This window comes from Molothrus aeneus, chromosome 24 (assembly GCF_037042795.1).
Source record: "Molothrus aeneus isolate 106 chromosome 24, BPBGC_Maene_1.0, whole genome shotgun sequence".
NCBI classification, from domain to species: domain Eukaryota; kingdom Metazoa; phylum Chordata; class Aves; order Passeriformes; family Icteridae; genus Molothrus; species Molothrus aeneus.
In genome coordinates, this window is record NC_089669.1 from 5,060,422 (window position 1) to 5,076,260 (window position 15,839).

The 15,839-nt window shown below is 54.2% G+C and overlaps 1 protein-coding gene across 1 annotated transcript in view; it reads right to left on the reverse strand.

Moving 5' to 3' along the window:
• Positions 1 to 15,471, reverse strand: part of SLC6A17 (solute carrier family 6 member 17) — a 34,918-nt gene extending 19,447 nt beyond the window's left edge. Inside the window, exons 1-2 of the mRNA XM_066565488.1 lie at positions 15,121 to 15,471; positions 6,145 to 6,549 (exon numbers count right to left, since the gene is read on the reverse strand). Of these exons, the coding sequence (XP_066421585.1) occupies positions 6,145 to 6,430 (286 nt within the window). The 5' untranslated portion in view covers positions 6,431 to 6,549; positions 15,121 to 15,471. The remainder of the gene's footprint in view (positions 1 to 6,144; positions 6,550 to 15,120) is intronic.
• Positions 15,472 to 15,839: the final 368 nt, after the last annotated feature.

The window sequence follows — 15,839 nt, forward strand, 5'->3', positions numbered from 1 at the left end:
GGTGGCATTTTCCCATTGTCATAACCATGGAATGAGACCGATGCTGGAAAATAAAACAGCTCAAGACACGTTCCTAACAGTCCCATCCCATTTGTGATTTGTACATAGACCCCTGACCAGCGATATTGAGGTGCAGCAACCCAGGGTGATTGGGAGGGTAAAAGGAGAGGCAGAGAGCAGAGCTGGGGCTCAGGGAAATTCAGGAAGGACCACGAGCATCCCATCTCTGCAACACTCTCCTGGCTATCTCACCCTACACTTAGGTGGACATGAGACAGATTCAGATGCAAATCTGTCCAGCACGGGAGATTTTCTTGCTGTGGTGCCTGGGAAGGTGAGCAGCAGCCAGGGCAGAGCTGGCAGCCCCCGCTGGCTCCCGGCACGCCGAGTCCTGGGGATTTGGCTGCAGCCCATCCTGGCAGCCGCACGCAGCCGCTCTCCCCCGCACACACCTGCTGGGGGAGCAGCAGGGAAAGCAGCCGCATCCTGGAGCTGCTCAGAGCGCCAGGAAAGCTCTGTCTGTCTGTCTGTCTGTCCATCCCTCCCAAATGTCGGAGCGTCGGGGGATAGCACGGCCGGGACGGACGGAGAGCAGAGATCTCTGAATCCAGGCCGTGGAACTTGGGGTTATTGCAAAGGGCCTGGGTGCAGGGCCCTGCTGGGAGCTGCCAAACACAGCTGGAGCAGGACTGAGAGAAGAGAGGGGGAGAGAGGATGAGAGGGTAAGAGAGTAAAAGGCAAGAGCTAAGAGACAAGAGGTAAGAGAGCGAGGTTCCCATTACATTACCATAAATCTTCTTCTATGTTGAATATTCTGATTCTCACTAATCAATCTAGTACAAGATACAAATCCCGTAGCATTTCCATACAGCCTATAAGAATCATTACATTCCCACACTGTGTTACATTTTAAACCCTACAAACTCCTCTTTGGGCCCCTTCTGCCAAGCTGGCAGGGTCTGCTCTGACCCTTGGGCCTGTCTGCAAGCAGAGGGTGTTGTTCCATCACAAGGGGATCACCTTCAGCTGGCCACACCATTGTTTTCCAGTTGTTCAGTAACTGAGGGATCTCAAAGCTTGCTTTCATTTCAATCTCATTTGTAGTTTCCATATTCTCAAAATCTTTTGCCAGACAATCATATTGATAAGGCTTTCCTGTTCCATCTTCCCCAACACCCAAACCCCTGCACCGCTGCTGGCAGCACCTCACAGCCTGGTGGGAACCCCAGCCAAGAGATATGGAGGGCGGCAAAGGCAGAGAATCAGTGCCTGCCCCATGGGACAGACAGATGATGTAATTTGAGCAAAAGGAAAACCCAGCAGAGCCCAGCAATCTGCTGCTCAAGGCAGTTCCCAGCTCTGTGCCTCAGTTTCCCCATCCATGGAATGGTGGTAATGGTTGGGGCAGATAGTAAAGCTTTTATTTGAAGTCCTGCTGCAGGAAGATGTTCTGTCACAGCAAGGAGCTCCTAAAAGCAGCTGCTTGTCCCAGTCCCTGCCTGGCTCAGTGCCCCTGGATTGACACTCCAGTGACAGCCACCACTCCCCAGGCCAGGCAGGACCAGGGCAGGGGGTGCTGCTCCAAGCAGGGACTCTGCAAAGAGGATCAGCCCCAGCATGGGTGGGGATGGTGAGTTAAAAATGGGGGCAGGGAGAGAAATTGAGTGTGGGAATCCATGAAATCAGAGGGGTTTGGGAAAGCTGCAAAAGGCCTCAGAGACAGCAGAACTGGGATTGGAGCTAAGCAGCAGCCATGAGATTGGTCAGCAGAAAAATTATGTAAGAAGTAGAAAAGCAAGGACAAATAGAACAATGGTCTGTGTATTAACACTTGTCTAGAATAACTCCCTAAGCTACAGAAAAGTTTATCTAGTGAGATATTAGGAAGTTTGAAGCTTAATCATGGAGCTCTGTGCATTGTGTTTTAAGGCTTACAAGCAGGTATTATATTCAAAATAAGCAAGCATTGTTTTCACCAAAGGTATCTGTGCTTATAGTGGTTGGATAGAACTACTGTCAATGTGCTTTTGCTTTGTGGGATTGGTCAAAAAACTTTTAAAGTGAATTGTAACATTGAGTTCTTGGTCTGCTGCCTGGGATGGGAGCTGGTGGCATCTTCCCATTGTCATAACCATGGAATGAGAGTGATGCTGGAAAATAAAACAGCTCAAGGCAGTTCCTAACAGCCCCATCCCATTTGTGATTTGTACAGAGACCCCGACCAGCAATAGGTCTCAGTGAAAAAGGGACAAAAAGGCCTGAAAATCCTCAAGACTCATCATGTTATTCTTATCCTGGATGGGGATGGTGAGTTAAAAATGGGGGCAGGGAGAGAAATTGAGTGTGGGAATCCATAAAATCAGAGGGGTTTGGGAAAGCTGCAAAAGGCCTCAGAGACAGCAGAACTGGGATTGGAGCTAAGCAGCAGCCATGAGATTGGTCAGCAGAAAAATTATGTAAGAAGTAGAAAGTGAGGACAAATAGGATGCCAGCACAGGGTGGGTCAAACCCATTGTTCATCCCCTCTGCTGCAGCAGTGTCAGGGCTGTGCTGCCTCAGTCCCCATGCCCATCCCACCTCCCATCTGATCTTGTGTCCAAAGCCACTTCTTTAATGCTCCCCACACACAGACAGCCAGTTCAGCCCCGGATTTGAGGAATACACCAGGAGGAATCCCAGCCTGGGAATGCCAGTGGCACCTCCCATCACCCAGCACTGCTCTGCCTAGGAAAAAGGCCCCCAAATAACCAGGGCAGCAGAGAGCTCAGCCTAAGCTGAGGATTTTTCACTGAGTGCACTAATTATGGTTAATTAAGGATTGCTGTGGCATGGGGAAACTGAAGCACAGCTAGTTAATCCTTGCAGAGAAGAAGGATGCTGGTTCTCCAACCTCTGGCTCTAAATCTGGTTTAAAAATCTCATTTAATGGGGAAATCTTGTTCTAAATCTCATTTAATGGGGAAAACTTTCTTGGTAATCAGAGGCCAGCTGTAGGCAGCTGTGTGGTGAAGCCAGCAGGGCTGCACTGATCTCTCCCAGCCCTGAATTTGGGGTGAACACTCGTGAAAAGCTGTGCTGAGCCAAAACCAAGCCGAGCTGCAGCCAAGCAGGGCTCTGGGAGGTGCTGGGATGCAGGAGCTGGGCACTGCCAGCTCCATCCTGGATGGGGAGGGAAGGGAATGGGGCTGAGCAGCCCTGGCAGGGAGGGGAGTGCTGACTGCACTCAAGAATGACTCATCCTGATGTGACACCAGAGATGTTTGAATTATTGAGGGCAGCTGCAGGGCTGGGGCCACAGCAAAGGATGGAACACTGGAAACACAGAAAGGACAGGGGCACTGTCCTCCAGCGGGGCTGGGAAGGGACTGGGTTTGGATTAATGATGAGGAACCCACCCTCTCATCAGTGGCATGAAGGGTGCTGGGGCTCAGCACAGCTGGGAGGGACCTGACCCTCTGGGCTGCTCTGGGAAACCCAAGGAGGAGCTTGGAGTGGGATGGGAATATGGGCTGGCTGCAAGGAGGGTTTGGGAATGGGATGGGACCGCAAGAAGTGGCATCAAGGACCCAGGAAATGGGTCCCTTTTTACCCCTAATTTCCAAATTAGGCACGAGGGTTATGGGTAGAGAACCACACAGCCTACAGCTCTAGAGTGCTGGGGCTGGAAAAGGCACAGCAAGGGGAGCACAGCACTGGGCCAACATTGCTCTGTGCCCACCACTGCTAACCTGGGTCATTTGTGACACTGGGGACCCCAGCCACAGCCCCAGGCTGCCACTAGGGTTAGGGTGAGGGATCAGAGAACCACACAGCTCTGGGGATACTGGAGCTGATGCCATTTGCAAGTAAATATTCCCAACAGGAATCAGGGGGAGCAGCCAGAAATCCTGGCTTCCAGCCTGGGATTCACTGTGACTTTGGAGCAAGCAGGTGGACAATCTTTAGGAAAAGGCCATCCTGGAGATTTCCACATCTCACACAACTTCTGGCAGCCCTTTCCCCCTTCAGAGCCCAAACAACACACTCTAGAGCCCAGACTGTGATATTCACATGCCCTCTGAACAGACAGAGATTGAGCTTTTCCAGAATTTCTCCTGAGAAAGGCTATAAGAGAAGCAAAGAATTATCAAAATAATTCTTATCTCATTTGCTGCTCCTGTGTTTGTGGCCATGTGGAATGTGTTCTGGAGATTGTTTACCTGAGGTGATTGCTTGGTTGGATTCTGGTTTTTTGGATTCATTGACCAATTGGATCCACGTGTGTGTGTTGGGACTCTCGGGCAGAGGGTCATGGGTTTTTTAGTTAGTTAGTGATAGTTCTTGTTAGTGTAATATTCTGTAATATAGTTATAGTGTAATAAAGTAATTAATTGGCCTTCTGATATCATGGAGTTCTGCACAGCATTCTTCCCGCCCATCAGGCATCGTGGCACCAATACCAAATAACCCATTTTAGAGCCCAAATCACCCCTGTCCTCTCCTGGATCCACACCCCAACGTGCAGTGAGGCAGGATTGGGTCACACACCCTTCTCCAAGGGCCGATCCCATCCTGTTGGGACACAGGACATTCCTCTGGCTGCCCTGGGTGATTTGAGACCCTGGCAGGGGCTCAGAGACCTTGGCATGGAGTCAAAGACACCTGTGCCTTTGATTGTAGCCCATGGAAACAATTACCAACTTCATGTGAAGATTTACAAGCCACAAGAGTTTGAGTAGAATGATAGTTAATTTACCACAGGGTGAAAAAGCAGAATTTTGGGGATTTAGAATGGGGGTTCAAGAGGAAAGATGGAGGAATCTGGGCGTGTCCTGTCCTTCTCCTTCTTCTTGTCCTCCATCTTCTGCTGGGATGGTGGCACTTTTGGATTGGTTTAGAGTAGAGACAGACTGTCTAACATAGGGGATAGGTATTGGAAAATTATTGTAAATAAACTACATGTAGATCTTAGTATAAAGAACTAACATCACCCCAAGGGCAGTCAGTGTGCCACAACCCAACCTGCTGGACAGATCTGAGCAGGTCAGAGAAAGTTTGGAATAGAGAAGAGAAAAATAAACAACCCTGAAAAGCAGAGTTGAGGGATCTCGACTTCTTCTGTCACGGGGCTGGGAAAAAAAAGACTCTTTAATACCACAGGAGCTGTTTCAGCAACACAAAACCCGAGCCCATCCCTGCCCCATCTCTCACCTCCTCCATTCTTCTGGCAGAAGTGGGCAGATGTTGCTGGCGCTTCTCCATTATTGTAAATAAAGCACACGTAGTTCTTAGTATAAAGAACTAACATCACCCCAAGGGCAGGGACTGTGCCACAACCCAACCTGCTGGACAGATCTCAGCAGGTCAGAGAAAGAATGGAACAGATAAGGGAAAATAAACAACCCTGAAAAGCAGAGATGAGGAATCTCGATTTCTTCTGTCATGGGGCTGGGAAAAAAGACTCTTGAATACCACAGGAGCTGTTTCAGCAACACAAAACCCAAGCCCATCCCTGCCCCATCTCTCACGTCCTCCATTCTTCTGGCAGAGGTAGGGGAAGTGCCAGACGTTGCTGGCACTTCCCCATTATTATAAATAAAGTACACGTAGTTCTTAGTATAAAGAACTAGCACCACCCCAAGGGCAGTCACTGTGCCACAACCCAACCTGCTGGACAGCTCTCAGAGAAAGAATGGAACAGAGAAGAGAAAAAATTAACAACCTTGAAAAGCACAGTTGAGGAATCTCATCTTCTTCTGTCATGGGGCTGGGAAAAAAAGACCCTTTAATACCACAGGAGCCATTTCAGCAGCACAAAACCCGAGCCCACCCCTGCCCCATCTCTCACCTCCTCCATTCTTCTGGCAGAAGTGGGCAGATGTTGCTGGCGCTTCCCCATTATTGTAAATAAAGTACACATAATTCTTAGTATAAAGAACTAACACCACCCCAAGGGCAGGGACTGTGCCACAACCCAACCTGCTGGACAGATCTCAGCAGGTCAGAGAAAGAATGGAATAGATATGAGAAAATAAGCAACCCTGAAAAGCAGAGATGAGGAATCTCGATTTCTTCTGTTATGGGGCTGGGAAAAAAGACCCTTTAATCCCTCAGGAGCCATTTCAGCAACACCAAACCCGAGCCCACCCCTGCCCCATGTCTCACCTCCTCCATTCTTCTGGCAGAGGTAGGGGAAGCGCCAGACGTTGCCCAGCCCCACGGAGTAGCCGATCTGCGCCAGGATGTACTGCAGCTTGCTGTTCCACGCCGGCCGGTTCTCCGCCTCCAGCTCCTCGTCCCCCTCCTTCTGCTTGTCCCACGTGTCCCCTGTCACGTTGAGGACGCTGCGTTTGTAGTCCACGGGCTCCTGGTGGGCCAGCAGGTCGGCCACCGACTCGGTGACATGCTCGCTGCTGTGCTCCCGCTGCGTCACCTTGCTGTTCTTCGGCATCGGGGCGGCCCCGGCGCGGGATCGGGCAGGGAGGAGGAGGAGGAGGAGGAAGGTCCCGCAGGGAGCAGCACAGAGGGGGAGCTACAGCTCGGGCCTCACCTCCTCTTCATCAGCAGGACCTGTGTGGGGAAGGGGTCAGCCAGGGTCTGTTGGGTTTGGCTTATCCCAGGTGAGCTGGTGGGACCTGCAGCACCCAGAGAGAAGGGTGCCCATCCCTGCAGCACCCAGAGAGAAGGGTGCCCATCCCTCCTGTGGTTTGCGACCTGCAGCACCCAGGAGAAAAGAGTGTCCATCCCCAGGTGAGCTGGTGGGACCTTCAGCACCAGGAGAGAAGGGTGTCCACCCCTGCAACTACAGGAGAGAAGGGTGTCCATCCCCTGGTCTTGGGACCTGTAGCACCAGGAGAGAAGGGTGTCCACCCCTGTGAGCTGGTGGGACCTGCAGCACCAGGAGGGAAAGGTGTCCATCCCTGTGTCTGGGACCTGCAGCACCAGGAGAGAAGGGTGTCCATCCCTGTGTCTTGGGACCTGACCCTGAGCCTGGAGGGTCTCCTGCTCCAGGAATCATGGACCAGGAGCAACGTTCTGGTTGAGAATTAGAGAGTGCCAGGATGGTTTGGGTTGAAGGAACCTTAAAGCTCATCCAACCCCACCCCTGCTTTAGGCAGGGACACCTTCCATAGACCAGGGACACCATCCACTGTCCCAGACTGCTCCAAGCCCTGTTCAGCCTGGCCTTGGACACTTCCAGGGATCATGGGGCAGCCCCAGCTGCTCTCAACCATGGAGAAGAGCCTCCTGTGTCCCAGAGGGAGGAATTTCCCTGGGCTCCGGGGGACAGTGACAGGTGATGACAGGTCACATCCCTGTGACACCTCTTCTCCCCTCTAACGCCTCCAGCCCAGCAGCTGAACCTCACAAGGTCTGACACCAACCCAGCCTCTGCCCTGCCTGTCCTGCTCCTTCCCTTCCTGACCATAGCACAGCCCCAGCTTCGCTCCACGACAGCTTGGAAGCGCTCAGGGGACAGTGACACGTGCCCAGGCTATCTCTGCATCCCAGGAAGTTATCAGGAGTGACTTAAAAGCCTTGGAGCCTGATGCTAAATCTCCCCAGGCAGCTTTACAACAGATAACAGCTGCATGACCAGCAGCAGCCAAGGCAAAGCCATCAACCCTGGCCCCTTCACTTCCCCAGCCCTCAGCGTGGGTCAGGAGGAGCAATCCTGCACAGAAGCACCTCAGGGGGCACCCAGAACCCAGCCCAGCCCTGCAGATTCCCCCCCTGCCTCAAAAATCTTGGGTTCATTGTGGAAATCTGCTCCACTGGGCTGGGGATCCCCAAACTGGGAAAGCACCATGTCCTTCCTCTCCGTACTGGGAGCACTGGGATCAGATGGGGCAGCTCCCAGCTTAGACTGGACCGTGGTGCAACATCAGCTGGGGAGAAAACACAGAACTGCCCCAATAAATCCCTCAGCTTGGAAAAGGGACCCTCCTGAAGAGCTGCACTGCCCTCTTTCCTGTCCTCTCCATCTCTGCTCCCAGGGGACACCCGGCTGGTGGCTGGGCCATGGCAGAGCTCAGAGACCTGACCCATCCCAGCTGGGCAGCAGCACCTCCTCCTCCCACCCTGGGGGCTTTTCCAGAGCCATTCCCAGCTCTTCTCTCCTGTTAGAAGTAAAAAATCTGCCAATTTTTTTTTGGAGAAAAAAAGGGTTGCAGAGTGAAACCAGTCAAACAAGTTGCTGCCAAGGTGAAGTTCTACCTGTTTGTTATTGTAACCACCAGTCATTTTCCTTAATTGCTCCTTTTGTATCGGTAAGGCCCTGCCTGGGGCTAGGTTCTCCTTCTCCCCAGACAGTGAGAGGAGGGGACATGGTGGGGGCATCAGAGAGAATGCAAAATAACTCCAGGACCAGCATGCCATGGGCAGCCACCCCACCAAACTTACCGAAAGGACCCCAAAAACAACGAGCCAACACAGAATTAAGAGATCAGAGTGATGTCTGGACGTGAGGAACAGAGTGCTGAGCCTGCAGAGATGCTGAGACCCTTTGTTGCCCCTTGCCCTGAGCAAAGACCTCAGCTGGAGCCAAGACCCCAAGATCAGACAACCCCAAAAAGCCGTAACATGGGGCATATCCTCACCGTTCTCGTGAGGATGGTACTCCCAGCTCTGCTCCTTAGTGGACAAAGCTGTACTTCCCTCCTCCTCCCATTCACCCTGGGAGTGGTGATGGCAAAACCTCCGACCCCTCGGGCCTCCCAACCTTGAGCTGATCATTTTTAATAAAGGCTTTAAAAGAAGAAAGCGTCTCCTGCCCTGTTTATTTCAGCTGGGCCATGGTGGTTCTGAGCTCCCATGACCTGACCCACCCCAGCTGGGCGGCAGCGCCTCCTCCTCCCTCCCTCGGGGCTTTTCCAGAGCCATTCCCAGCCCTTCCCTCCTCTTGGACATTTTTGATCCAGCTCAGCCCACGATCCCCTCCCTTTTCAGGGCAGTGGGTTCAGCCCAGGCAGCAAAGCCCATGAGCAAAGCACCGGGAGCAGGAAACCTCCCCCTCAGCCGCCCTCACCTCGGTGTTTTCTCACCCCTGTCGGAAGTTCCCCCTTTGCCAGGCCCTGTTCCTATATGAAAAAAAAAAAAAAAATAAAAATCTATTTTCAACTGTCGGCTGCATCCGTTGCCAGGCAACCATCTCGGCTCCACATCTTTCCTGGATCCGGCTCCTCCGGAGAAGCCGTTTGAGTTATTTTGTCGAGCCCAGGCCAGCGATGTTTAATTTCCTAACGAGGGCTCATTCACAGCAGCCGCTCGCCGCTCAATCGCGGCAATTACCGGCACGTGGCTGCCCGGGGCTGGAGCATCCTCAGCCGGGCTGGGGATGGGCACAGAGCACGGCCAGGGCCCCACCCCGCAGCCAGGAAAGGGCAGGATTCCCATCGGGGCTGGCTCGGGCTCTGTGTGGATTTGTGCAGAGCTGGGTAAATCACCCACGGGTTGTTGGCTGCTCCCTGTCTGCTCAGCAGCTCCTTCAGAGCACCAGGAGGACTCAGACTTGGGGTTAAAATATCTCTTAGGATTCTCTAAAGTTTCTCTTCAGGACCCCTAAAATATCTCTTTAGGATTTCTAAAGTATCTCTTTATGATCTCTAAAGTATCTCTTTAGGACCCCTAAAATATCTCTTTAGGGTTTCTAAAGTATCTCTCTAGGATCCCTAAAATATCTCTTTAGGATCTCTAAAGTATCTCTTTATGATCCCTAAAGTATCTCTCTAGGATCTCTAAATTATTTCTCTAGGATCTCTAAATTATTTCTCTAGGATCTCTAAAGTATCTCTCTATGATCTCTAAATTATCTCTTTAGGACCCCTAAAATATCTCTGTAGGGTTAGGGAGAGAGCCAAGAAGATCCAGGACGTGCTGGCCAAGCCCCCAGGGTGCAGTGGCCCACAGTGAGGGCACCCAAACAGCTTTTTTGGGACACCCCAAGCCCTGGGAGGTGCCCAGCTCCAGAGCAGGTGGTTCTGAGCCAGGCCAGCACCATGGGGTCAGCACAGACCCCACAGCATCCCTGTGGATCTCAGCCCGTTCCTCTCCTTGGTTCAGCTGTTCTGAGGGCTGGGAGGCACCAGGACACAGATCCTGGAGGAGCAGGGTCCTTCCAGCACCTCCAAAGCTCCAGAAACCCTCAGAGCCTTGGAGAACACTCCAGACAGCAACATTCCCAAAGGATTTGGGGTCTCAGCAGGGCTGCTTTTATGGGATGGGGATGGGCTCTCCAAACATTGGCAGGAGGGCGAAGGACAGGTACAAGTGTTCCTGCCCGTGCCCAAGCTGAACTAGAGGGGAAAACCTTATCAGAGATCCAGATCCTGGTCCTGGCATGGCTCTGGCAGCGCCCCATGGCTGCTTTGGGGAGTTCCTGCTGTGTCCCCAGCCTGGCCATGGTGGTGCTGCCTGGCAGAGATCCAGGCTGAAGGAGAGAGGATCATTCCTGATTCCATGAGCACACCCAGCCTTCACCCTCCCCATCCCTGCTGGGAATGGGAGATGAGCCCAGGCAGAGCCTGCACGAAGCCACCAGCCCACACAGCCCAGGAACAGGGGCCAGGGAAAGCCAGGTCAGCAAGGCTCTTCCCTCTCATTTCCCCAGCTTTTTGCACCAGCCCCAAGGTCTGCACCCTCGAAGGAAAAAGCACAGCCCAAATCCATCTGAGAAAGGTATTTCTGCACATTCCTTTGGTAGGAAAAGGGAATTTAATCAAAAAATCAGCTGCCAAAAATAACAACCACCCTGTGAGAAAGACAAGGCAGATCAGCTGACGAGCAGGAGCTTTCCGGGCTGGAGCGAGATAGAAAACCCTTGTCACTGACAGATGGAGATTCAGCTTGTTTACTTAGTCCCCATGACCTTAATTTTCTTAAATGTGCTTTTTTTCTGTCTCTTTAGAAGACAGATTAGGGTCTTTCAGAGCCCATGGCTTGCAAGAACCTCACTCATGCCACCAGACCAGGGCTGACTTTGCACCCACAGCTTTGCCCAGGTAAAACCAGCTCTGGTGGCACCCAGCTGGAGAGGGAACGTGGCTTTTCCCACAGCAGGACCTGGAAAGGACCAGTTTGTGCTGGTGTGTCTGAGCAGGCATTATAAGGAGAAGGAATAACTCACCTCATCCTGCTCCATGTCCCTGGGTGTGTCCTTGAATGGGATTCCCACTTCCCTGGTCCCAGTGAAACCTTCACACTGAGCTCCTGAGACAGCAAACACCATTCCCTGAGCCCTGGGCTGAGGCCAGGGCTCCTGCTGGCACAAAGGGACAGTCCCCATGCATGTCCAGGTGGCACAGGGTGACCCCAAGCCCCCCATCCCTTTGGACTGGTGTGGGAACCACCACGGCAGCAGATCCAAGGCAGGTGGGACTGGTTTGCCATGGGACAAACTGGATTTAACCCACCAGGGGAAGGGCAGGGATGGAGAAGCTCCTGCCTTGTCACACTCAGGGGTTTAATCCCTGCTCAGAGGCTCCCATTGGCCCCAAAAGCAGCGATGGGGAAATGCTGATTTTTGGGGTGAGTGAAGACCCCCCAGCCCTGGCAGCAGCATCACCGAGGGCCAAGGGAGGAGGGAAGCTCCTGCCTTGTCACACCCAGGGTTTAATCCATGCTCAGAGGCTCCCATTGACCCCAAAAGCAGCCATGGGGAAATGCTGCTTTTTGGGGTGCTATTTGGGGTGAATGAAGATTCCCCACATCCCCAGCCCTGACAGCAGCATCACTAAGGGTCAGGGGAGGAGGGAACTCCTGCCTTGTCACACCCAGGGGTTTAATCCATGCTCAGAGGCTCCCATTGACCCCAAAAGCAGCCATGGGGAAATGCTGCTATTTGGGGTGAGTGAAGACCCCTCAGACCCCCGGCCCTGGCAGCAGCAGCATCACCAAGGGCCAGGGGAGGAGGGAGGCTCCAGGCCACGTGTCCTGGCTCTGCCCATCCTTGCTTTCTTGGGAAGGCAGCTGGGGAGCAATAACAGGCTGGAAATGTGTCAGCAAAGCTTTCAGCTGGGCCTGGGAGAGCTGGGGAAGGCAGGGAGGAGATGGGGATTTACAGCAGAGCCCAAGGAGAGCAGCAACTGGCAGCAAACGTGCTCGGGGTCCAAATGATGGGGTGCAGGGGAATCTCTCCTCTCCTGCGTCCAAATTCTACATTTATCCCCCATTTGGGTCCAGAAAGGAGAAACTGAGGCAGGAAAAGCCACAAAATGAGATTGGGTGAATTAAAAATGAGCTTTTCATCCTCTGGGGACTCTGCTGGTCCCTCCCTGCCCCAGCATTACCATTTCTCCCCCTTCAGCTTCCACAGAAATCCCCCACAGCTCCTAAAGGAGAGGGGAAAGATGTTCCTGGTGAAGCACCCAGCTCAGCAGGCCTGGGAAGGTCCAGCTCACCCCATCAAGGTCACAGAGCAGGGAAAGGAGGGAGGAGTGGGGACAGAGGAGCCGAGGGATTTCGGGAGGTGGAAATCTACTCTCGGCTTGGGGCTGGGAGAGCTGAGCATCAGTTTGCAGCTCCTCATCCTCCCTGACACACACAGAGCCAGGGAAATACTGCACCCAGGGCAAGGCTGGTGGCTGAGGTGGGGAGACTGGCCCAGGGAGGAGAAGGGACAGACCCAAGGTCACCCAGGAGCAGAGGAGGAGGGAAGGAGCACGGATCCCTCCTGTCCTCCCTCTGTGCTGCACAGCCAAGAGCCAAGGAAGGAGACCTGGATGCACATCCCACTTTGGCCCAAGTCATGGGAAAAACCAGCTCCAGGCCCCTTCCTGCTGCTCCCTGAGGTCAGATGGGGATGGCCCTGGCAGAGCTGGTCCTTTGGGAAGCATCCTGCTCCTCCAAACCACAGGAAACCAAGGGCAGGGCCCTCCCAGCACATCCAAACTTCTCTTCAAAGCCCCAAGAAGAGATTTCTGCCCAAGGCAGAGTTTTTGCAGCTCTGCCCACCCCTGCCCTGCTCTGAGGACCTTCCCACGGCCTCCACCACTCAAACCTCCCTTTTTCACCAGAGAGGCTGGTCCAAGACACCTCCATCTTAAATTTCCTCCTCCTCGCCCGGCCTGTGGCTCCTTGGAAGAAGGGTTTTACCATCTGGGCTCATTAGGGCTGCTCCCATTGTCCCCTCGTTAAAATGAGCTGTGCTAAGGTGCAGAAAGGACACGGGGTGAGACATAGTGCCACCAGGGCTGTCCCCTCCTCACACCCACCCCTGGGGAGGCACAAACTGCAGCTGGGGCAGTGTCAGAAGGTGACAGAGCAGGAGAAGCATCTCAGGAGCGGCTGGGGCTGAAGGCAGCCCGGCCTCTCGCATTTCCCCCCCCCGAGGGGCTGGAGCCGCTCCTCGTCCTTCCCGTCCCGCTTTAGCATCGTGACACAGGAGAGCTGATGAATCAGAGCTGCCCCCGCTTCTGTCTTACACCCACCCCGCTGGCTGAGAGCGCCCAGATGTTATAAATATCCCAAATTCCTCTCCAGAAAAGCAGGGCTGGGGCTGCACCAGCCCCTGCTCCACCACTGGGTCTGTCCCACCTCAGAGGGACACGGCTGTGACCTCACAGCCACTCTTGTCCCCAGGAGGTGCCAAGGAACCTCCGGATGGGTTTTGCTGATGGGTCACAAGGCGGGCACGGCAGGAGCAGCCCCGGCACTTGGGTTTGTCACGAAGCCGTGAGCCCGTGGGTTCATGGGCTTAGGGCTCCTTTCATGTCTCATTCGGCAGCATGAAAACACACACAGCTGCAATAACGTGACACCAGAGCAAAGGCAACCATCATATGATCCCTTCAGGGCTGGTTTGATTCACCAGATGATCGTTTTCCACTCGGACCTCAGCGATCCATTGTAACTCACCCACTCCAGCCAAAGGTTACTCAACGAGCCCCAAACCAGCGGAGATTTACCCTAAAAAGCAACAAACAGGCAGCACCCAAAGCCCGCCCTGAGTGCTGCTTTCCCCCGTTGTAATTCATGGAGCTGCTGCTACGTTTGTAAACAAACAAATCCAAACCCAGCCCGGGATGGGGTAAAAGCAGGGCTGCTCCTCCCCAGGCAATGATTTCACCTGGACGTGGGCAGGTCAGCGCCTGATTTGGGGTGAATCTGATCCTCGTGACTCCAGCTCTGCTGTAACTCCAGATTCCTGCTCTCTGCAAGCCCGAAGTAGCAGCGGAGTCACTCCAGATTTAAACTGAACCTTTTTATCCCTGCTGGTTTCAGCAGAGCCATCTCCACCCCATCCCAGTGGACAGCTCAGACCCACATTTTATTTCCCTTGGAGCAGTCACACCCCCAGCCAGGTTCCTTGACCTAGTCCTGACACCTCTGGAGAAATATTCACAAGGAACTCTCCACCCTGCCGAGAATAGCTCAGCTGCCGCCGTGCTCCAGGTTTTTTTCCTCCCAAGACCAGAAATAGTTACATCAGCTCCTGATGGATTGGAACCTCAGGTGCTTCAGACACAAGGCGTGATCCAGGGAGCAGGATTTCACCTTCTGGGTCCTCTACAAAGAGCTGGGAGCAGATTTCTCAGCTGGTTTGAGCCCCACATTCCCAGAGTGATGGAAATTTGGACCAGCCCAAAAAACACACCTTTGGGATTATCCAGCGTGCACAGAGGGGGCCAAGGGCTCCCCACACCCAGTCCTGGGAATTTCACCCAGAAATTCCCATTTCCTGGTGAAAAGGACCCCAAACCCCATTTTCTACCTCAAACCCAACCATCCACACTCAAGGAGCAGCACAAAAATAAAAGAAGGGGCAATTCCCCCCCCCCACCACCACCACTCCAGGGACCAGGACTGAAATATTCATTGCAGCCCAACGCTTTCTCCTCTCCCAATGTTATTGTCAAGGTCAACCTGGAGGCTGCATTCCCACCCATCCTCAGACGGGATGAGCCCCCCCAGCAGCAGGAGCCGGGCAGGAACCCAGAGCCACCCCCAGCGATGACCCCCCAGCCCCCGGAGTGCCTCCAAATGTCCCCCCAGCCCCGGATGCCACCACCCCGAGGGCCACGCCTGATGCCTCCGGGCTGGGCTGTCCCCTCCATTAACCTCACCCCGGCCCTGAGCATCTTTTCCCCGCTGGGGAGGGGGCACCCAGGGCCGGCAGGGCGGGGATGGGGGGAGCATCCTCACCTCGGCGCTGCGGCGGCTCCCCGGGAGGATGAAACCCACCCGATTCCAGGAGAAACTGGCCCGGTCCCGGAGGGAAACGGCGCAAATTCCCGGCAGAAATCACCAAAATTCCCGGCGGAAATCACCAGGGGCGAGCGAGGAGGTTGCAGGGAGCCGGGCAGACGGGAGCGGCAGCGGCCGGGAGAGGCGGGCAGGGCTCGGGAAGGGCTCGGCGGGGATGCTCCGAGGTACCGGCGGCTCCGCTCCGCTGCCGGTCCCCGCCCGCCCCGCCGCCGCCCGGTGGATGCGCGCTGGGCTCGCCCGGCCCCGCCGGAGGGAGGCAACTCCGAGCGGCTCCCGGGAAATCAGGAACGAAACGGGATAGAAAATTAAAAAAAAAAAAAAAAAAAAAGAGAGAGAGAAATATATTAAAAAATATCAACGCGAAGGGACACGCAGCCCCTGACGCAGGCTTGAGTCACCAGGGCTGCGCGTCAAAGCTGGGGTGCCCGGCCACCCCCCCTGCTCCGAGGGAGGCTCTCGCAGGCGAAAAAAAGTAACGTCGAGTCCTGACACAAAGGGGTGGGTCTGGTTTTGCTGTGGGGGGAAGAAAATCCCTTTGAAATGGCCCCAAAGTGCAGCCCCGGGAGGGCCCTGCTGGCTGCTGATTCCCTGGGGGAGGGAGGGTTTGGGGGGTTTGGGAGCCCCGTGCCCCTGATTTATTGTCAGAGGCTTGTAGG